Raw genomic sequence first — 23037 nt, forward strand, 5'->3', positions numbered from 1 at the left:
AGAAGAGTGAGGAGAGATTAGGTGCTACAATATGTGCTCATTAAGATTATTTTTCAACTTGCAATGTAAAAATAGTGTTTCATGTTCAGAGCTGCTAATTTGTGTTTAGAATCCAGGCAAGCAGAGTGGGGTGGGGGAAAGAATATTATCAGCGCATTTATGCTTGACATTATAGCAAATATTCAGACACAGTGACATCCTTTAAAGCTGTGTGCACTTCATAAATGAATGAATGCATCAACACATTTAAAAAGAAAGCAAAAATACTCCAAATTTGCTACAATATAGATTCTGTATCCTACTGATCAGAAATGCAAATTTAAGCAGACATAATCAGAACAAATGGTCTCTTCTACACCAATAAAAAAATCTCACCTTAACATTTTCCTAGCCTGTTCAGAGAAGATTAATACTTTCCAGCGGAATTCTTCAGTAAACAAACTCAAAGAACTATCAAAAAGTCTCTTTCTTTCTTTGAAAGCTTCCCAGCTGTAATTACTTCAGAAATCATAAGAGGCAAGCCAACACCAGCCACACAGGGAACACTTTAAAGCCATGCATTCTCCTCCTTACAGTGCTGCTAGGAGGCTCACTGCTCTTAGAGATTAATTATGTTTCCTTACTATGCTTAAAGTCCATCAGCTTAGCAGTACGCTAAATCTAATTCCCAGGAAAGCTCCTCTGGATCCCATTGGCAGAGCTTTTAAATCCAAGCAGCAAGAAGGGCTATGCCCTTCCCTAGACAGTGGCACAGACTGAGACAGTCATTCAAGAAAGTGAGCAGCCCTCAGAACTCAAAGCAGAACAGTCCAGCACCCCTGTGCTGAAATGCAATCCATACTGCTGTACACATCTGTATGTGAAGTACTGCCCTTGAAAGCACAGGTGTCAGAAGGACAGGCCTGAGTAAGTAAAAGTACTTGATGAAAAGTCTTTGAATGTAAGAACCAATGCAGACACATGGAAGCACTGGTAACTGCCCCCTGTTCAGGATGGCTCAAGCAATACAAATTTCTCCACCACTGGAAGAAAATACCCAAGAAGTTATCCCTGCACTCTTGTGCAGCCCTCAGTTCCCCACAAACATCGCTGCTGAGCCCAGACAGAATATGGCCCTTGGCAGATATGCACAGGAATATGGATGTTCCGGCAATTCTTTCCTTTCTTCCGCACCTGCCTCTGAAAGAAACATCACAGAACCACAGAATGGTTTGGGCTGGAAGGGACCTTAAAGATCGTCCTGTTCCAAGCCCACTGCCTTGGGTGGGGATACCTTCCACTGGACTGGGTGGCTCAGAGCTTCGTCCAACCTGGCCTTGAACACTTCAGAAATGGGGCATCCTCAACTTCTCTGAGAAACCTGTTCCAGTATCTCACTATCTTCACATTAAAGAATTTCTTCCTAATATCTAAACTAAACCTATTCTCAGTTTGAATCTACTCCCCCTTGTCCTATCACTACACACTCCTGTAAACAGTCTCTCTCCATCTTTCTTGTAGGCTTCCTTCAGGTACTGAAGGCCACAATTAGGTCACCCACAACCCTTCTCTTTTACAGGCTGAACAAACAGAATTCTCTCAGCCTTTCCTTGTAGGAGAGAACTGACTATAATGCATGCCCACTGATCTTCACACGATTTTAGTCACCCACTTCTCTGAGAACTTATCTCAAAAGGTACTCTCCTAGATATTGCCAGATTTGTGTAGTGAAATTGCTATGGCTTCAGAACAATTACTAGAGAAATACAACACCAGGTTTCCCTAAATTCTCAGAGGTGGTTTAAACACATATTAAGAGAAGAGGATTTTTAGTCCATGAAAAATAACAAAAAATTCCAACCAATTCATTTTAGGTGGTAACTCTAGACCAGTGAATATTTTCAAAGGGTTGTCTTGAGTAGTATTTGTGCAGCTTCTGAAAGCTCTGCCTTTGAGAAGAGGTTCTTGTATATATTTATCATCACTTACCTCACAATTTATCTAATGGAGCAGAGGAAAAATCTAAATAAAATAGTTTTCTACGGAAACAGAAGACTCAGCCCAAAGAAACCTCTTACCCAGAAAAAGCACACATTTGGTATTTACATGCCCACCTTTCTCTCCATCTTCATCACTAACCATAGCTTCCCAGTCATCCAAACCTGCATCTTCAGCTTCATCTTCTTCCTCCTTTTCTTCTGAAATTAGGAAATCCAACATTAAAGGTAAAGAAACAGTCCAGAAACACAACATTTTTAGATGTCCCTTCTTTTGACATACTGACAGCTGCAACTTACAAGTTTGCAGTTACCATAATTCTACGACAAATTATCTCCATATTCCATAAGAGTTTAAGAAACAATCTCCAATTCTCTCCCCAAAAATTGTATAGTCCTACAAAACATTTTTGTGGAAGACACAGTAAATCTACTCATCTAGTTCCTGTCTGCATATTGTGCCAGTGCCTGCACAATGCCTGCCATGCAAACCTCTACCACAACTACAATCCTTGAAAGGAGCTGCCCAATTAACAGTCAGCCACATATAACCAAGTGAAAGAGAAACAAGAATACAAGTTGGGCTACAGTATAATTTTAAATAGTGGGAAAATACAAATTGTCTATAAAAGGACTCCAGGGGCTTCAACATGATTATACTGTGGATTCCAGAAGCATTAAATATATTTATTCGGCAGGAATTCAGTCAGATATATGAAGAGACCAGCAGCTCTTAATAAGAGACAAATGGAAAAATGCAGACTTGCAAGCCTCTCCAAAAGAGGCATTACATAATATATGTTTGTTGCAGCACACAGTGTGGTACAAAATTTCAGCTCTCCGAAATGAAGAGTACATTCCACACTGCTACAATATTAACTAGGAACTCACGTTCTGCCAGTGAGACCTTTTCTTATGGCAATGGAATGGCAGTCATGAGATAAGTCAAGCCAGAATCAGAGCACACGTTCAGCTTTGTTCTCAGAACCTGCACATTCTGTCAGTATTTGCCTTAAGGGTAAAAATTGAAGAGTCTCCTTGCTGAGGAATGTCTAGTACAATGTAATTTTGACAAAACAAGTACTGTGTGCAGGCAAAAATGAGGGCAACAATCACTTGCTGGGCTGGTAACTCAGTTTCACAAGGTAACCCATATCCGCTGCATTCAGCACTTGTGAAAACAAAACATGTGGAATAAAGAACACAATCACTGAATATTGCACTATCAGTACTAGAAGCAGCGTATTTCCTCCAAACCTCATTACTGACAAAACAGCCTTGTAAAAAGCCAATGAGTCAAGGCTGCAAGGCACTGAATGTGCTTATTCAAGATATTCACCTAAGCCAATCGAACACTGGAGCTCACCCAGAATTCAGGACCTTTACACTCATTTTGAAGCTTTATGCCTTTTTTACTACATAATATTCCAACAGTTCCTCCCTTAAGCAAAAAACAAAAAAGCAACTGCCTCAAGAAAGAACAGCCCCTCAGCCCCATGCAGTGAGGCATGAGACCTACCATGCAGCACTGACACACAGGCTGAAGTGTTTGAAGCTTATTAGCATTAATACCAACCTGGCTCTACAGGAAGAGGAGTCTCTTCTTTCACTGGTGCTTCCAGTTCCACAGCATCTTCAGATGGGGAAGTTACCTCCACATTTTCTGAAATTATAGGACAGGAAGTTGGTTGCTACATTCTTCCAAAGTGCAAACCGACTTAGTTAGACATACAGCTCCACTCCAGGTTATTTGGAAAACATTCAGCTTTCTAAGTAGCTGAACAGGTTTATGAGACAGGTCAGTTATTGGTCAAGAGGATTACTATTGCTTTTGACATTAAAAGCATCCTCGCTTTCTTTAAAAGACAAGAGAAAATGAAGCAATACTAATGAATTAGAAATACTCCTACAGTTGATACAATTCAGATAAGCAACATTTTCAATTCTTTACACACACTACTCCAGTGGTAAGTAGTCACACAGTCATGTCAAATGGGAAAAAAAAAACAAACCAAAAAGGTCATTTAAAAAAACCCTAAATAATAAGTAAATCTGAATTTTTTAAATTAAGGATTAGTCTTGAGAAGAGCCACAGTAATACTCTCAGAGGAAAGCCATGAACCAAGAATGAAAAAACTGCTGCATTCAACCTACATCTAAACCAGTGCAATAAATTTAAGTTTACAAAAATGCAAGCTCTCTGAACTACTCTGAACTACTTACACCCAGGAACTGAAAGAAAACATACAAGAAAATAAATGAACAAACTGTCTCCAACTTAAAAGAACTACTAAAACGAAGATCAATCCCCTTTTATTCTGGGACATCAACCTAGACTTAATTATAAGTCATTATTACTTAAACTACTTTGTATATAACTTACACATCCCCACAAAGCACTCAATGTCACATTCATACAAGGCCTTTAGATCCTGTATGTGTCCAACATTCACAAAATCTACAGACAATACCCAGGTAGGAAAAAATAGCAGTGAAGTAGAGCATTAAAACGAAGGATTAAGTGAACAGTCTTCAAAAACACTTTAGGATCCTAATGCATCTGCACTTGGATGTGAGGGCAGGGGTGTCAAAAGAACTTCAGAGGCACCCTGAAGTGCAATTAGTTCAGGATTAGCTGATTTACTTCACAAACATTTCCTGAAATGTGACTAATCTATTAAGTATCCCTATATGCAAACAACACCTTCTTTATTTTCTGGCTGCTGCTGCTTCTTCCTCTTTTTGTCTTCGTATATTGGCCTCTTCTTTGGCACAGAGTCTTTGGATGGCACTTCAACACCTGCAAAAAAAAAGTTAGAAAGAAAATCCAGGTAATTAATAAACAAACTTCAGTTTAAATAAGAACATGTTTTCCAAAATTGAAAGAAAGAGGATAGAAAAGTGGAAAGTAGGTTTTTTCAAGTCTGAATTTGAATCTGCAGAAGTTGAGCAAAGTATAGTTCTTCAGACACTACTCAGTGCTCTCCAAAAGAAGCTAGATAAACCAGCAGAAAGGGACAATGATCAAAAAATAAACAATAAATCCAACTGGATTTTAAGACTGCAGGTTTGAAGCTATCACAGACCTACAGAAGATTTCATGAACATGTATCTCAGGCTTAACAATTTGGAGTCTGCTATGTGAAAATTCACTTCAAGTCCCATCTGCCAATGGTCCTAGTTTCAGACAATTCCGAGTAGCTCAGAAGCACAACACTTTTTAAATGCTTAAACTTGTTCAACAGCGACTATTTTCCCTTTTGCCTCATGCTGGGAAGGGATCTTTATTTGGTTTTTTTTATTTAACAACATTGATGATTTCAGGCATTGAAGTTCAATTCACCAGCTTCATCTTTGCCTAACCAGAAAGCAAGTCACATATGAAGGGATTCAATCAAAACCAGAAGTTTGCTGCAAATACAAATTAATACTTGCATTACTGCTGCACCTTCTGAAACACTCAAAATTCCTTCAGGTACTGCGTGATTTTTATTGCAGTTTTCACAAGAATTTAGTTGTAAGTGCACATAAACAGGATTCTAATAACTACAGCAACAACCCAGGAGAAATGGCCTTTGTGTATATTTAAGAGGTCCAAACATTTTATTAGCTACAGAGATTCCTACATTCATACATCCACCTACCAGCAAAGTGTCAGACAATGTTCTCTACAATTACAAAGATACTCAGCACTTGTGATTTGGTTTCTTTTTTCAGTCACAAACCAGTTACCAAGAACAAATTAGGACATTTTACTTACAATATATATTGGACGCATTTAGTTTATTGCAATGGAAACTGACTATATTTGACAGAAAAGCAGGAAAGCTCCTACATACCCCTGCAAGCCCATGAGGGTCACATATCGTCCCCATGGACTAGCTAACTTGAGGCAAAACAATGAACTTGCCTAATTAAGCATGGGAATTAATTCAACAAGGTCCAGATCACTGGTCTTACAAGACCCGCAGCACAGCCCATCTGCTTCTCCTGGCCTTTGGACTAAGTCACTTCTTTTAGGTACTTTTTCCTAAGTTCCACATGTAACTGAAGGTAGAATGAATTAAAAAGTTGGATATTTAGAGTGTAAGATGAAAATACAGACATTAACACCTGCTTAAAAACAACAGGGAGGGGGAGGCACACACTACCTTCCTTGACAACAGAGCAGCTTTAGGAGGCATCACTCAGTACTTGCCCTCCTAATTTCAGACAGGAAAAAAATAAAACCAGCCACAAAGTAGTAACAGATATGAAGCTTGAGTGGGGGTTAATTTTTAATTTTAATTATTATTTTAAACTTTACTCTTACCCTGAGCTTGGAGTAGTTTAAGAGTAGCCTCTGCTCTGGCTCTGGCTTCTCGTTGAGCTTTTGTTAAAAGCTTTCCCTCCTTCTTCAAACGCTCCTTCCTCTCTTTTTCCTTCTGTTTCTTTCTTTCTTTCCTCTCTTGCTCTAATCGTTCCTAGAAAACAATTAAGGAACATGCAGAAATTTCAAAGCATGATTTGCAGAAAAGCTGCCCAATAGTATGTTCTGTTCATGAGAAACATATTAAGGTGGGTTCAATCCCCTGTATGGGCCATTCACTTAAGAGTTGGACTCGATGATCCTTGTGGGTCCCTTCCAACTCAGAATAGTCTGTGATTCTATGACTGGTTCACAGAAACACAGAATATGCTGAGTTGGAAGGGACCCACAGGGATCACCAAACCCAACCCTTAGCCCTGGACAGAACCATCCCCAAGAGTCACATCATGTGCCTGGGAGTATCATTCACCCACTGCACCATAAGCACATAGGTTCAGATTCCTTTCTCCCTTATTTACCCCTGAAATGAGACATACGGTACCTCCTCTTTGCGCTTCGCCTCTAGTTCCTCCAGTCGTCTTATGCGCTCTTCCTCCTCTCGTTTTGCCCTTTCCTCCTCCTCTTTCATTTTAGCCAGGGCCTCTTGCATAGCTTTAACTGTGGCTTTACTGGGACCCTTCTTCTTCTCCTTCTCTTTTTCTTCTTTCTCACCTTTCTTTTTTTTCTTGTCTTTTTTCTTTTTGTCCCCCTCATTGTCATCAGCTACAGGAAGAAGAGGCACACATTCAAAAATCTCAGAAATTTAAAAAATACTCTAAATACAATTAATGTTTCAAATATGATCAGTAACACCAAAAAAGGAACATTTTCACTGGCTTCTACACAAACACTTCATAGTGGAAACAACAAAACTGTCTCTTAAATTTCAAAGTCAGGGCCTAAAGTCTTAAAGTAACAGAGTAACTTGGAAGTGAGAAAGTACCCTTGGAATACAGAACGGTAAATATACACTGTAAGGAGAATCCACCATCTGGCTTTTGCTTTCCCAAGTACCTGAACAAACCACAGGCAAGTAAGCACAGCCACATGTGAGCCAACAGAGAGGCAGACAAGGCTAACAAGTGTCTGTCTAGTCTTCATGATTCAAAATAAACCAACAAACTCTCCTCACTGCCTGTCACCTCTTTGGCTTTACAAAGCTACAGTGTTAAAATTGCAGTTTTAGAAACCACATTACAAACCCTCTGCTCCTGCAGGAGTCTCTCCTTTTTCCCCAGGGCCAGGGATTGCTGTGATTTCAGGAGAAGCCTTCTCTTCAGATTTTTTTTGAGATTCCTTCAGCTTTGCCGGTTCTTTACCACCTTCCAACTCTTCCTTCTCTTTCTGCTTCCTTAGTTTGGCTTTTTCTTCTTCACGTTTTTTCCTTTCACGTTCTTTTTTTTCTGCCTTCTTCTGAGCCACTGTTTTCACTTTGAATGAAGGTTCTTCTTCATCATCCCCACTTTCAGCAGCAGGAGCAGACTTTGGCTTTTGGTTTTTCTTTTGTCCTTTTCTAGATTGGGAGACATCATCTGACTCATCACCACTCTCGCCTGTGGACAGTCCCCCTCCACGCTCTTTACTTTTCTTGATGTTTACTTCATCTTCTTCTGACAAATCATGTTTTTTATTTGACTTCTGTGTTTTCCCTTTGCTTTTCTTAAGCTGTGCCTCATGATCATCATCATCACTGCCCGAAAGCACATCTTGCTTTGCTTTCTGAGTTTTTTTAGATTTTTTATCTTCCACTTCCTCACTGTCATAGTCATTTTCCAGATGGGCTTTTTTACTCTTTCCTTTCCTTTTTTTGTCTTGTTTTGATAAGCTTTCTTCATTATCATTTTCAACCTGGTAATTAAAAAAATCAATAATCAGCCATGAAAAATTACTTGCCATCATGAGCTAAGAAGTAGAACTGAGGTATATGAAGAAAAAGCTCTTCTGTTGAAGACGAAGTCTGAAAGTGATAACTGTTCCTGCTGAGTGTACCATACCTCAGCCCACAATTAAAATTTCTTCTGATTGGCTTTGAATAATTATCAGCATGAAGACATGGCTTCTGGTGAAATCTCTCATGACTGACTTTACTATGAAATAATGACAAAGTGCAAGTCAAAAACCACGTTAGGTGCACGTTCCACACAGGAACTCCAACTCCACTGCAACACAACAACTTCTCTGGGACAGAGGGGTCTCGTATTTTAATTATTTCCTATAAAAAGCCCACCTCCCCCTCAGTGCTCACCCTTCCTGTAGAAGGCTGGTCCCTGTCAACTTTCCCTCCTTGCGCCTCTATCGACAGTTCCTCCAGCTCCTTCAGGATATCATCCTCACTAAAACAAGAAAGAAGTTATGGTACTTAAGGAACTGAGGTTTTGGATAATGGAGTCAGATCAGACAGACAGAAAAAAAAAACCGAACTTACTCAAAATCCTGTTTCTTCTTTTCTTTTTTCTTTTTGCCTTTGGATTTCTGAGGCTCCTGATCCTTTGCAGCTCCCGCGCCCTCTATCTCAGCAGCAAGGGCATCAATATCAATGTCATCTTTTCCACTGAAATGCAGAAGAAAACCAGTGTTTTCAAGAGTTCAAATGTTCTTCTCATATCTTTTTACCTCCTCTAATTATCACAGACTATTCTGAGCTGGAAGGGACCCACAAGGATCATCGAGTCCAACCCTTAAGTCAATGGCCCACACAGGGGATCGAACCCATGACCTTGGCATTATTACAATCAAGTTTTAACCAACTGAGTTCAAGTTGATATAAGGAGAAGCCATCTGCATAAAACAAATAAAAGCTTCAAAATGCAAAACCCATCACAAAACATAAGCAATGCAGGGAAAAACCCACACATACAACAAACTGCTATGCAGTTACCACCTTATTTCACCCAGTGGGATGGAAAGAAAAAGCCCTCACACACGTGATCTGATCGAAGGGTGGTGGAACAGCAAAACACGTTCAGTTCTTGCAACACTGACTTTAAGAGCTTAGCCATTAGATTTGATATAACTTCTTGAAAGAATGTAACTAGACTGTTTGACCTTGTTCATCCAAAAGGTAAGTTGTTTAGTCCTTCACATCACAATCAGTGTCACTGACAGCAAGCAGCCACCACAATGAAAGGGCAAAAATGAAGCTAAATAGAGGAAATTTTCCAAAGGATAGCCAGGAAATTCTGCTAAGGGGAACTCATCTGCTCCTTCAAACACCCTTTAGCAAACAAAAAACTACTGTATTATTATCAGGCAAATAAGTGGAAGTTCTTTACAGATTCCAACTTACAACAAAAGATGCCTATGTTTTGCCATTAGACTGAAAATTTTATTATCTTTCAAGAAAATAAGTCACACACAGGAACAGAGTTCAGCCCCAAGCCAGACTTTAAAGCAGCTCATAAAAAATACCAATGCAATTGGCAAGTAATCATTTTGACCACTTGCCTCAGTATTACCTCTGCCAAGCCTAAAGAAAGCCAAAAATTCTTGTCCAGATGTTCTACCAGCTAATCACACTCACGATACAACTGTAAGAAAGAAGACTCACTCATACTCTGCTTCACACTTAGAACTTGGGTACTCAGACCAAAACGGGTCTATTAAAGTAGCAAATATTGGGATGCCACTTTTATCACCATTTGCAGTTTCCAAAACCATTTAATCAACAACCTGTTATTATCTCATTTAGCTCCCTCTTATAGTGGGCAGAAAACTGTTGTTTCCCAATTTCACTGTCTCCATCATTACCACCCAGTTAGGACAAATCAGCCAAAGGCTGATCCATCAAATACCTGAAACTGGAACCAGAAAATAAGGGAAATAAAGTTCTTTCAAATTCAGGGGTTTCAAGACACCAGCAAATTCTAAACTACCAGAGCTTCAGCCTTGCCAATTTATAAACCCAAAAGCTGAATCTTACTTTAAAAAAAAACAGGTATTTAATTATTCATTTGTAGATTCTGAAATTCAGTAAGTCTCAGTTGCATTTCTCTTTGCAAAAGGAAAGAGCTGAATCATTTTACAAGTTTCAGTGAATGCTGACATTCACAAACACATCTTATGCCAAATATTGGAAATATGCAAGTCATCAAACACTGTTTACGTGTGACAACAGCACAACCAAGCAACGATGCACGTCCTTTTTTTAAAGGCCAAGACTGATTATCTGCATTTCCAGGATCTTAAGTTTTCTTCTGTGTAGAGTGAGCAAGTACAAAGCAGCCCAACCAAGCACCTCATGTACAGCATCTGTATCACCAGAGACACTTCCAGTCACGAGAATAAAACACGCACCTTAAATACACCTGGTAACACTTCCTATGTGCTGACATGATTAGTGGTACATTTCTAAATCACTCCTCGCCTTCCTGAGGAGAAACTTTCTGGCCATTTCCACCCTAAGCAGAGATATTTCAGCCATTAAAGGGCTGTTTTAATAAGCAGTTTAACTGGCTGTACAACAGGGGTAACAGCTGAAATAAAAATGTCATTCATCTGCACACCCAGAATTAAAGCCCTGATCTCAGGCTAACTATACTACAAATAACTACACTACTATACTATACATGGGCCCTCACACTTATTCTGCAAAATTAATGCAAAAACATCAAGTTTATTAAGCACACTTGCTTAACTCCTGTTACTGTAGGAGCTAATGGAGGAGCCTGGGTGAAATAGCATGGCCAGCAGGACCAGGGCAGTGATCCTTCCCCTGTACTCTGCCTTGGTGAGGCCACACCTTGAGTGTTGTGTTCAGTTCTGGGCCCCTCAGTTCAGAAAGGATATTGAGGGGCTGGAGCGAGTCCAGAGAAGAGCAACAAGGCTGGTGAAGGGACTGTAGGGAGAGGCTGAGGGAGCTGGGGTTGTTTAGCCTGGAGAAGAGGAGGCTCAGGGGTGATCTCATCACTGTCTAGAACTACCTGAAGGAAAGTTCTAGCCAGGTGGGGGCTGGTCTCTTCTCCCAGGCACTCAGCAATAGGACAAGGGGGCACGGGCTCAAGCTCTGCCAGGGGAAATTTAAGCTGGATATTAGAAAAAAATTCTTTCCAGAGAGAGTAATCAGGCATTGGAATGGACTGCTCAGAGAGGTGGTGGATTCCCCATCCCTGGAGGTTTTTAAACTGAGATTGGACGTGGCACTGAGATCTGGTAAATGGACTGCAGTTGGACCAAGGGTTGGACTTGATGATCTCGGAGGTCTTTTCCAACCCAGTCAATTCTGTGATTCTATGATATGTATCCCCCAACACAGGGAAAACTTCATTATAAACAGGCACCGTGCAGCTACACGTGACAGAGGTGGCATCCTGACCAGGCAGCAGGGAGATAAAGAGCAAAGGAAAACTACTAATCCATTCATGAGGAGAAAGAGTGGAGCAACAGGATTATATAGAGGAGCTGAGTTGGTCTCGTTCATATCAATTTGACTCTACTGAAATTAGGTAAATGAAACGGCAGAAGTTAAATGGAATTATTCAGTTTAAAATGAGACAAGCCCTTAATGACTGGATATGCAACTTTGAACTTTGCAAACAAAGTCAACAGGGTAACACTCTCCTGATGAAACCAAAACTAAACTACACAGAGACGCAAAGACTGCAAGCACTTTTTGATCCGCTGCACTGACTGACACAAACATGACTACTAATGCTTGCCTTCATCTTACAGCTAACACACTAAGGCAAATTAGGCTGAAAATCTTAGGCAGGCTGGCAAAGATGAAGCTGAAATGTAAGAAAACACAGTAGAATTAAAAACAGACTTAAAAACCCCTGCAAACATTAATGAGCAAGGGGCAGAAGAGTCAGGGAGTCGACACAGCAAGAAAGTTGCATCATTTCTGTGAACTCCCTGCCCACATTCCTGCATAATCAGAGGACTCATTTTTGCTGAGGCAGCTTTGGAGATATTTCATCACTTACATGAGCTCTTCTAACCCCTTTCACAGGAACATCATTGTCATTAAGTAATTTTGTTTTACTTAAAAAAAAGTGCCCTTGATCTTCAAAAAGGCTGAAAATGAGCTGTTTCCATGTGTTTGGTTTTGTAGCAGTTTTAGACCAAGTAAAATTACTCCTTTTAGACAGGTCCTTATCACTACTTTCCTGGAGCACCTTACCCATCCTCTGTACATGTGGGTCATAAGCCCAGTAATAAGGATGCATTTCTAAATCCAACACCTGCGAGTTACCACTGCTGAATGGCATATTTGTAGGTGCTTTCACTTACAGGCATTAAGATTGTTTGAAAGACAGAATGCCAGTTTAAGTTCCTCTAGAGAAACTGGTTTGAACTGCTACAGGACATAAACCACTTTGGAAGTTATCATTTAATTGTTCAGACCCCACAAAACCAACTTGTTCTTTAAGTGGGTTATGAAATTAAACATGCAAGCACCTGCTGGCTCAGCAGGGCTATCCAGAAGATGGAAACAAAGCCCTGGCCTTTTTCTCATCTGACCTATCAAAGCATGTGAACACCACAAACTTCTCCTTCTAGAGCAGAACCAGCCACCTTGTTTTTCTGCCACTGAAAACATTTAAATTACGTATGTCTGAGACAGTTTGAAATCCAGGAAAGAATTAACTGCACTCCTTCCTCATCCCAAAAAGTGAAGGAGTGCCCATGTAAGCATTAGCTATGCAACCCACCACTGCCACTGACAGTCCTTAAAGAATAAAAATGAGAGTCACAGCCCCAGAAACAGGGACCCTCCTCTTGCCTCTTCCTCGAGCTATGAAGCAGGGAAGGGGAGAAGTGACTTCTGACAGAGCACAAGTCATATGGGGAGAGGCTGAGGGAGCTGGGGTTGTTTAGCCTGGAGAAGAGGAGGCTCAGGGGAGACCTTATCACTCTCTACAACTACCTGAAAGGAGGTTGTAGCCAGGTAGGGATAGGTCTCTTCTCTCAGGCAACCAACAGCAGGACGAGAGGGAATGGGCTTAAGCTCTGCCAGGGCAGGTTTAGGTTGGATATCAGGAAGAAGTTCTTTACAGAAGGAGTGGTCAGGCATTGGAATGGCCTGCCCAGGGAGGTGGTGGGTTCACCTTCCCTGGAGGTTTCTAAGGTGAGACTGGACGTGACACTGAGTGCCATGATCTAGTGATCAAAGTGGGGTTGGATTAAGGATTGGACTTGATCACCTCAGAGGTCTCTTCCAGCCCAAGTGATTCTATGATTCCTTCCCCATTCCCATCCACACCTTCCCCTCTCATTAATTCAGGCCCCAAACTCTCACAGAAAACACATTTTGGCAGCAGATGGGATCACACACCTGAGCTGTGCTGGGGGCACACAGGCACTGAACCCACTGCAACAGAGACAGGTACAGCTGGTGGGTGGGGACAGCGAGAGCTGCACCACAGCATTTGAAATGTCTGGCAGCAAAACTGAATTGAGTTTTACATGAAGCTACACCTTTGTGATTGTTCATAGATGAAGGAAGCTGGTGAAGCTCCTAATTACATGAGACAGCAAATATGTAAAACCTGACTAAAAGGGTAATTGCTTTTCATTCAGGCTCCCAAGACAACGATTCCATTTTTAATATTAAAGAGCCATGCCTTCTCTTTTAAGTTAGGCTGGAGAAAGACTGGCATAACTCTCAGCTAAGCAAAACCTTATGAAAAGTGGTAAGACAATCGAACCTTCAACCCAAACAGGTTCTAGAGAAACAGAAAGTCTCCTTTATTCAACCCACATTATAAAAAAAAGGCACATTACAGCCCAAAATTCCCATTTAAACAAAGGTATAGTTACACTTTAAGACAAAAAGTTTCTGTTGTGGCAAGTAGCTGGCAACCCAGATCTCTGGAAGAAAGCAGCTCTTCAAGGTTCAGTTTATGTGTTTACAGCTCAAGAGAATAAGATGACTAAAAGCATGAAATATGAAACACACTAACTAAAAAACTGGCTTTTGGTCTTCCCTGACCTAATTCTTTTGGGTTTTGTTTGTTGAGGGAAAGTGCACAGATGACAGAAACCACCTGCAAGTTCACTGTTTCACAACTTCCACATCCTACATATCTTACTGTATAAAATCAAAGTACATCACAAAAATACAATTTAGAACAGCTTCACAAAATACACTTTAGATTGTCTATAATCCTGAAGAGTAAAGGACACCCACCTACGTAAACTATAATTAAAACCAACACTTCATCTTGTAGTGTGCATTTAAAGAAACATATTTCAGTGTTAAGATTTAAAATTTCAGAACTATTGTTAAAAAAAACAACAACAAAACCCTGACACACAAAAAGAATAAATCAGTGGGTGCTGCAAACACCGGGATGATCAAAACCCTTCTGCTGCAAGGTACCAACTGCTTTCAGGCCAGAACACCCACCAGTCTGGGCTGCACTTTTAAGTCAAGCTAAATGATGGAATTATGTGCACACACAATTTATGTGCAGAAAAATTATTTCCTCTACCCATCTTAGGAGGCAAGTTTTGTGGACAAGTCAGAGGGAGGAGGAAAAGGAGCATTATGTGAGCAGACTTTGCCCAGAACTGTAACCTTCACTTCTAGGCAGCTTCTAAGGGACGAACAGCACAGCACAAATGTTCAGCAATGCACATGGGCTTAGAGTCAGAAAAACATCACGGCACTAATGCAATTAAAACTGGCAAAGGTATGTAGAGCTTGTCTGTCTGGATGTCATGAGTGTCAACAACAGCAAAGTGTAACTCACCATAACTCTCTATTATGAGTGAGGCTTTCGAGGGGTCTTCAGAGAAATGAAAGAACATATTCTGCAATTCCTGGTGGCTTGTGATGTCCTATTTCCATACTTTTCATAAACAGTAGTTATACATAACATTTAGATGCCTTCATGAAGGTAATAGATGAAGAGAAACAGTATGTCAACAAGCTGCTTCTTACAGTCTCCTTAATGCCATGCTTTTTGGTTTATATTCCCTTTATTGCAAATATTTGAAGATCCTTATAGTCTTTTTACAATCACTCTTTGCTCTAAAAAAAAGTCCAGCTAATATGTAAAGATAGTTGTCTTATAAATATGAATTGCCTGTATTAAAAACTAAATTTGGGAGGAACAGAAATACATATTTGCATAGAACAGGCTGACAAATTTCTGTAATGGAGAATTTATTTTGCATTATTTTACTACATCTTTCAGTACAAACTATTCCATCTTCCAGATGAGATTGGCAAAACAGGAATCTCAAGGGTTTATCAGCTGTTCTTCTTGACAGGACAGAGCAGCAGAAACCTTCACAGGCAGAAGCATTTTTGTGAGGCAGATAGAGACAGTTACCGTGTGCGTTCTGGTCTACGGAGAGTAATCAGGCATTGGAATGGGCTGCCCAGAAAGGGGGTGGATTCACCATCCCTGGAGGTTTTTAAACTGACATTGAACGTGGCACTGAGTGCCATGATCTGGTAAATGGATTGGAGTTGGACCAAGGGTTGAACTTGATAATCTCAGAGGTCTTTTCCAACCCAATCGATTCCATGATTCTATAATGTTTCCAAACTACAGATTTCTGTGTGCTTTCTGGCCCTCACAGTGCTTGCCTATGCCACATTAAGAAGATTTTACTTAACATACTAATGAAGAAGGAGCCAAATAGAATGACTGGTAGCCCAGTGGAACAGGAAGCAACACATCAGCAAGAGCACTGTAGCTCTTATTTTAGCAGCAGCGTTCACTCTTGGCTGCAGAATCCCAGCAGGCACCTGTAACTTGTAAAGCAGTAAGTGTGAATGATGGGGTGGTGTGCCCAAGGAACAGGTCATCACATTATTAAAGGGCAGAAGCATAAACACACCTAAATACCACCTACTGGAACATAAGGAAACTACCAAGAGAAGGGAAAGATGACTTAAAGCTGGGAGAAGAGGAAAAACACATCAAAAGCTAACACCATCAAGGGGAAAAATCCATATTCTAGGGCAGCAATAATCGGTAACACAGAGCACATAGGAAATCTAGAACAGCAGTTTGAGGCATGGATTCAAAGCACAGTTCTCAAGTTTACAACACTCTTCTAACACATTTAAAAGAAAATATCCTAACTGGATTCCAAAGCCAGCAGGACTGAACCTTGACATACCTTCTGCCATTACAACTCTATCCAAGAACAAAAGCGTAACACCACTTCCAGGAGCCAGACTACACATCAGAACACCTACTCTTCAATAGTTCAGATAACTCGTATTTTCATAGAAATATTTGCTAAGAAGTTTCATTTGAAAATGAATGATCAACACCAACACAAAAATTCCAATGAGGAAACAAAGTGACTCCTCTATGGCTTAGGAGTTATTTATGAGTCTCCACCTTTATGAAGCACCTAATACACCACATGGGGACCATGTATCCGACCATTCCAGATAAATCTGTCCTTCCTTGGCAAATGCACAGCAATCAAGCAGCAGGAGTCAATAACCAGAATTCCAGCAGAGCAGAGCAGAGGTGCTCGCATTGTAGAAACCAATTTGTAGTGCTCAGGTAGCAATCTCTATTCATAACAGACAACAGTACTGCATTCCCATTCTTTTCCTGCTCACCACAGCCTTCACCTCACTCAGGGTCTTATCGTGTATGTATGGCCAAACTTCGGGAATGAGGATTTGGGCAGGGCTCTCCCCAGGTGGGTGTGTCCTTCCAGCCTGCACAGTGGATTTTTTAGGTGAGGCACAGCATGCACAGAACTGGCCCCACCGTTTAAGTCCTGAGGTCCATCTGCCACGGCCAAGCGAGCTTGGACAGTGACAGGGAAGTCCTCGGGACTGTCACAGCACCCGGTACTAACCGGGGCTGACCCTGCTGAGCATCCGAGATCTGACAGGATGGGATGGCAGGGAGGTATTGAACGGCCAGGGGACGGTCCCACTGAGATTCGAACTCAGGTCCTTGGGATTCAGAGTCCAGAGTGCTCTCCTTTACACCACGGGACTGCCCTGGGTGTTACCACAGGAACAGGGTATAAATACACAGAGATAAAACTCATCCTCACCCTCATTTCCCAGCACAGTTCCCAGACATACATCAATATTCATCGGTATAACCTCTACTGTACTCAGCAGAAACAAGTGAGCAGGAAACTCTACCACAAGTCAGAGCTGTGGGGGTGATGGGAGAAAAGCAGAGTAAAGATGACTTGTACTTTACATTACTTTGTCTCACTGTGTCAGAAGATGAGCAGAAAATCTCCTTCCTGACACTACACCGATTCTCAAATCAATATTCGCAACACAAACACACCACCTGCATCTTCCCACATGTCCCCTCTGCACTGCAAGTTGTGCCCTTGAGCTGCCACATGCTTTGGGAGTTGCAACCAAGAGAAAGGTAAGGGAAAAGGGACATAAGGGATTGCACCTGTAACATAATTGTTGGGGAAGGAGAGAAGAAAAGGAAAAGGAGGAAGAAACAAATACCAGTGCATAAGCACAGAACTGAAATGCAGCAAGCAAATCCAAATGGAAGTCTTTGATCATGCAGTGCTGTTTCTCTCTCACTCTACTGGACATGGAAGGGAGACTGGTGGGGAACGTTTGAACTGCAAATTCAAGATACAGATGCAAATATTCGATGCAGCCTCTCCTCCCTCAGGGGAACTTGACATTCACAGGGATGTCAGCTAAAATCACCACCAGGCTACAAGAGTCACCTCTGCAGGGAACACCTATCCCAGAATGTCACTGGACTTCCAGTCATCCTCACTCTCACCCCCTCAAAGCCCCTGCTATAAAATACACCCAGACTAACCATGTGTCCTCCTTTCTCAAACACATACCTGTTTGAAATCTTCTTCCACGTCATCCCTCACTGCCATACACTGTGCAGCCCTGTGCCACGGTACTGTCATGGCTAGTAGCAGTCCCTAAGCTCTGTACTGCATGTGCAACACCTCAGCACTAAAGACTGGCAAGGCTTACTTTGGCTGAACTCCTCTTGACCTGCCTACAACTGTTCCTTGATTTAGCTGTGACAGCAATTTCCCTTAACTGACCAGGTGCTTAATTGGTTCTACTTCTGTTTGCCCGAGCACACACACTGCAGCCAGAGTTCCATGTACACAGCAGGGACAAGCAGGCACTGCACAACACGAGATACTTACAACTCTGACACAAGGATGTAGTGTAGAGAAACACAAGCCTGGTATGGGAGCAGAGGCCTTGACAAGTGGAGAGACAGGACACAGAGGAGCACAGGCATGGGATAAACAGAGATGGCTTCTGTAAACTCAGCATGAGACACCCCATAACTTGACAGAGGCTGGTTAAAAGAAATCACAGAATCATAGAATTGATTGGGTTGGAAAAGACCTCCAAATTCATCAAGTCCAACCCTTGGTCCAACTCCAGCCCATTTACCAGATCATGGCACTCAGTGCCACGTCCAATCTCAGTTTAAAAACCTCCAGGGATGGGGAATCCACCACCTCTCTGGGCAGCCCATTCCAATGCCTGATTACTCTCTCTGGAAATAATTTTTTTCTGATCTCCAGCTTAAATTTCCCCTGGCAGAGCTTGAGCCCGTGCCCCCTTGTCCTATTGCTGAGTGCCTGAGAAAAGAGACCAACCCCCACCTGGCCAGAGCTTCCCTTCAGCAGAAATGCAGACCTGGACAAGACTGGTTTTAAGGGTAACAAACATGAAAGAAATAGCATTTAACACACAGTGCCTTTCCCATATTTGTAATGTAGAGCTAACCAATGTTGTTAGCCAACCATGGAGCTTCATGAAGTATCCAGTGAAGAGCAGAGTCACATTGGCAGGCATATGAAATGATGTTAAGTGGATCCTTGAGTGAGGAAGATGAAACCACAAACAGGAACGATCACACGCTCCTGGTGAAGGACACCTGATGTGACAGCTCCCCGTGACAGGTCCCCACCAGGCTGAAACCACTCACCGGAGGACTCCACAACAGTGAGTGTAACTACTGTTACAGCTTTAATACACCCTCTTTTTTGTAACATTTAGATTTGAATGAGGCTCTCAAGATTGCAACTATTCTAACAAGAAATTCTTGACTGCTCTTTTAAGGTATGCTTCTATTTTATAGACACAAATGACATTTGTATGTAGCACCCAAGAGAGGCCCGTGACCAGTAATTACACACAGAAAAGAACACAGAGATACACAAGAGAGAACAAAGTATCCAGCAGGCACCAAGACTCTCAAAGTGTCTCCTGCACACCAGATGCTACTAGGGAAGGGCCCCGAGGAGCAGAGCTCAGTCCCCAAAGGCTTCTCCATGATTCTGGCATCTACCACACCGAGTCCAAAGACGAGCACTATGTCTTCTTTCCTTTAGAACACAAATATCCAACCCTTCCCTCTTCTCAAGTCACCTGTGACTCACCTCCTCACCAGAGCTGCTCCTGAGACATATCCCTGTGAAACACAAGCCCACGAAACAAGCTGGTCACAGGAGACATTGCAAAGGGAAACACGTGGCATTGCAAAAGATGTCTGGAAGAACATTGAGACTAGGAAAATACCTGACTGACAAAATGCTTGTTACCCAGAAAGGATCTGAGAAGCTTAAACAGTTCACACCCTAACTTGATAGCGAGCAACAGCCTTAAGTTACCATCAACTTCTTAAGGCAATACGTGCTTAGGTAGTAAGAAGTGCTTAGAAAGAAAATTGTATTTTGTGAAACAGCTGTAACAGGGAGCAATTCCAGAGGAAAAACTTATTGGCTCAAAAAGTTAAGGAAAAAAAAGTTGTGGTTTGTAGCTCATGTACAATTTAAGACATCAGTTTTTATTTAACTACTTGTCAGTATAAAAAAATCTAAAAATACTCTCTAAACTGATTGTATCTTTGTATTAATTACTTTGCAGTGACAAATAAAAACGAGTTCTCTGCTAGTGTATACATACACACCACCATTCGATCAGCACTCCATATGGCTAATACAGCTGTCTTTATCAGAAACTCTGACACACAAAAAAGTTCACAGATGGGGCAGTGTCCATGACGATATGCACATGACCACAGAGGCAATCCTCTTATCCTCCAATCACTAAAATATCCAACATCTGCATTCATTAAACATGCAGATATCCCTGTTACAGCACGAAATAACGTAGATAACACCGTCACAGCACCATCCATGGCACTAACGCCCGAGAAGAGATACAGAAAATATTAATAAACCCACACCTGAGGCGCCACAATTGCACTAAAAAGCTATTCTTTGGCGGACAATCGAGCTGCCCGCCCCTCACGGACAAACACACGTACGGCCAGGCCGAGCTGGGCCTGGCGGTGCCGCGCCTGCGACGAGGCCGCGAGCCCCGGCGGGGCCTGACGCCTGACTCAGCGCCGTGCGGGCCGTGTCACGCCGCCGCGGGCGGCCCAGGGCGGGGGTTCCCTGGGGCGGGGCGGGATGAGCGAGGGGTGCCCCCATCCCTCACCTCTCCTCGCTCCGGTTCTTCTGCTTCTTGCCCATGGCGGCGGCACCGGCGCGCGCGGCCCCTTCAGCAGCGCTGCCCGCGCGCCGCCCCGCGCATATGGCACCGCCGCGCGCCGCGCACGCGCCCGCCCCGCCCCCCACGGGCCCCGCCCACGCCCCGCCCCGCCGCAAGGCCGCGGGACCGCCGCGCGCCAGCGCCCCCAGGCGGCCGGAGGGGGAACGGCGGGAAACCTGAGCGGCGACCCCAGCCTGCAGAGCCCCTCCTGGCACAGCCCGCAGTGTCCCTCCTGGAACAGCCCGCAGTGTCCCTCCTGGCACAGCCCGCAGTGCCCCTCCTGGAACAGCCCGCAGTGCCCCTCCTGGCACAGCCCGCAGTGCCCCTCCTGGAACAGCCCGCAGTGCCCCTCCTGGCACAGCCCGCAGTGCCCCTCCTGGAACAGCCCGCAGTGCCCCTCCTGGCACAGCCCGCAGTGCCCCTCCTGGCACAGCCCGCAGTGCCCCTCCTGGAACAGCCCGCAGTGCCCCTCCTGGAACAGCCCGCAGTGCCCCTCCTGGAACAGCCCGCAGTGTCCCTCCTGGAACCGCCCGCAGTGCCCCTCCTGGCACTCGGGCAGCTCCCGAGAAGGGAAACCTGACCGGAGCCCCCAGCCTGCAGTGTCCCTCCTGCCTCCCCCAGTGGGCCTGGGACTTCCTGGCAGGATTGTGGCTCATTTAGCCTCGAAACCTGACTAAATAGTCAAAATTATCCTTTTGTAGGCGAATAGGATGGCCAGGGCAAAGAATGGGAGCGGAAAGGTTAAAGGGGGAGGTTTCAGCGAGCAGGGCAGTGGCACAGTGGCCAGGCGGTAAGTCAGGTGCCAGACGTGGCCAGGACACGTCACTGCTCCTCTGGGAACACAAATCGCCTTCCCCCAGCCCTTCACGGGCTCTGCTGGTCCATCATCCACAGCACTTCCCCACGCTGGAGAAGCGTAACCAAAACTCCACCATCTCACCCTGAAATGACCGGCCTTCCACCTAACAGGGGGCCCGAGGAAGCAGCACTGGATTTATGGCAATGACCAAACTCCCTGTCAGGGAAATTGTCTGCCCGGCAGCACTGGAAGTGTGACAATTCATTCCCTTCCGCCCTTGGCAGACTTTCTCACTGTACGAAGCCTTCCCTCCCACTCCCCTCCAAGGAGCCTCTGGAGCGGACACGGTGCTGGGCATCTCGCAGAGGAGCGCAGGTCCTGGTTCTGCAGGGCAGGAGGTGCGTGGTGCCCCCTGACACCGCATGGAACCAAGAACTAAGGCAGCAAACAGCGCATGGGGCGGACGGTGCAGCCCCACCTCCTCCTGGCAAGAGCAAACCAGGACGGAGCAGGAGTAACAATGCTCACAGAAGCACAGGCATCACTCCATGTATTTATTTAATAGGCCTTGAGAGCTGCACGTGTTCTGTACTTGTAATCACCCCATCACAGCAGTTCCTTTGGCAGACAGCGCAGGCCTCTTCACCTTTCAGCCCCAGGATGGCTTGACTCCCTAAACCCCTGACTTCTTATTTCTCTCTGCCTTTGAACAGCTGCTTATCAGTCTCTCCCACCCAGGCTCCCAGCAGACTGCAGATAAGGCCGAGTTTATCTTCCCGCCGCACCTTCCCCGTCGGCACAATTCGGTACCGGGGAGTCAGGTTTCCAAGAAAGAAGAAAGCAGAACACTTGTCTGGGATTTTGAAAACACGCTTTAATACCCCATTATTTAAACCAGCGGGTCTTCCAGCGCACTTACAAGCCGAAGCAAAGAGACGACGAGCCGCGGCTGCTGCAGCACACCCCGCGCTTTCGGCGAGCCCGCCGGGGCGGCACCGCTCCCGCAGCGCCACTTACCTCCCGCCATCGCCCCGGGGCGCGCCCGGCCCTGAGGAGGAATCCCCAAAAACGCGGCGGCGGCGGCGGCGGCGGCGGCGGCGGCAGCAGCAGCAGCGTGCAACATTTCCAGCTCCCGCTGCAGCCGTCGGAGCCGCGGGAAAGTGCGGAGTGGAGCGAATGGGGCAGGCGCGGGGCGGGGCGGGGCAGGGGCAGGGCACGCCCCAGCTTCGCTTCCCGCCCCAGCTTCGCTTCCCTTCCCAGCCCCGGCTGTGGCGACGCGGCCGATGGGCGGGGCAGGCGCGGGGCGGGGCCCGGGGCGGGGCTGCGGCGGCGCCTGAAGCGCACGGGCCTCCCCTCGCGCCGGGCGCGCTGCTCTCTCCCGCCGGCGCGCGCACGACACGGGGCGCGCGCCCACCCGCCCGCCAATCAGCGGCCGGGGCGGCAGAGGGGGCGTGCC

The 23037-nt window shown here is 44.4% G+C and overlaps 1 protein-coding gene across 2 annotated transcripts in view; it reads right to left on the reverse strand.

The window, feature by feature from the left end:
* Positions 1 to 20852, reverse strand: part of EIF5B (eukaryotic translation initiation factor 5B) — a 36286-nt gene extending 15434 nt beyond the window's left edge. For both annotated transcript variants that reach the window (XM_071581952.1, XM_071581944.1), the window contains exons 1-9: positions 20729 to 20852; positions 8750 to 8875; positions 8570 to 8657; positions 7527 to 8172; positions 6827 to 7047; positions 6289 to 6439; positions 4681 to 4776; positions 3553 to 3639; positions 2094 to 2177 (exon numbers count right to left, since the gene is read on the reverse strand). In XM_071581952.1, the coding sequence (XP_071438053.1) occupies positions 2094 to 2177; positions 3553 to 3639; positions 4681 to 4776; positions 6289 to 6439; positions 6827 to 7047; positions 7527 to 8172; positions 8570 to 8657; positions 8750 to 8875; positions 20729 to 20763 (1534 nt within the window). In that variant the 5' untranslated portion in view covers positions 20764 to 20852. The remainder of the gene's footprint in view (positions 1 to 2093; positions 2178 to 3552; positions 3640 to 4680; positions 4777 to 6288; positions 6440 to 6826; positions 7048 to 7526; positions 8173 to 8569; positions 8658 to 8749; positions 8876 to 20728) is intronic.
* Between the last annotated feature and the right edge of the window lie 2185 nt (positions 20853 to 23037).

The sequence above is a fragment of the Pithys albifrons genome, chromosome 1 (genome assembly GCF_047495875.1).
Source record: "Pithys albifrons albifrons isolate INPA30051 chromosome 1, PitAlb_v1, whole genome shotgun sequence".
Taxonomy (NCBI): domain Eukaryota; kingdom Metazoa; phylum Chordata; class Aves; order Passeriformes; family Thamnophilidae; genus Pithys; species Pithys albifrons.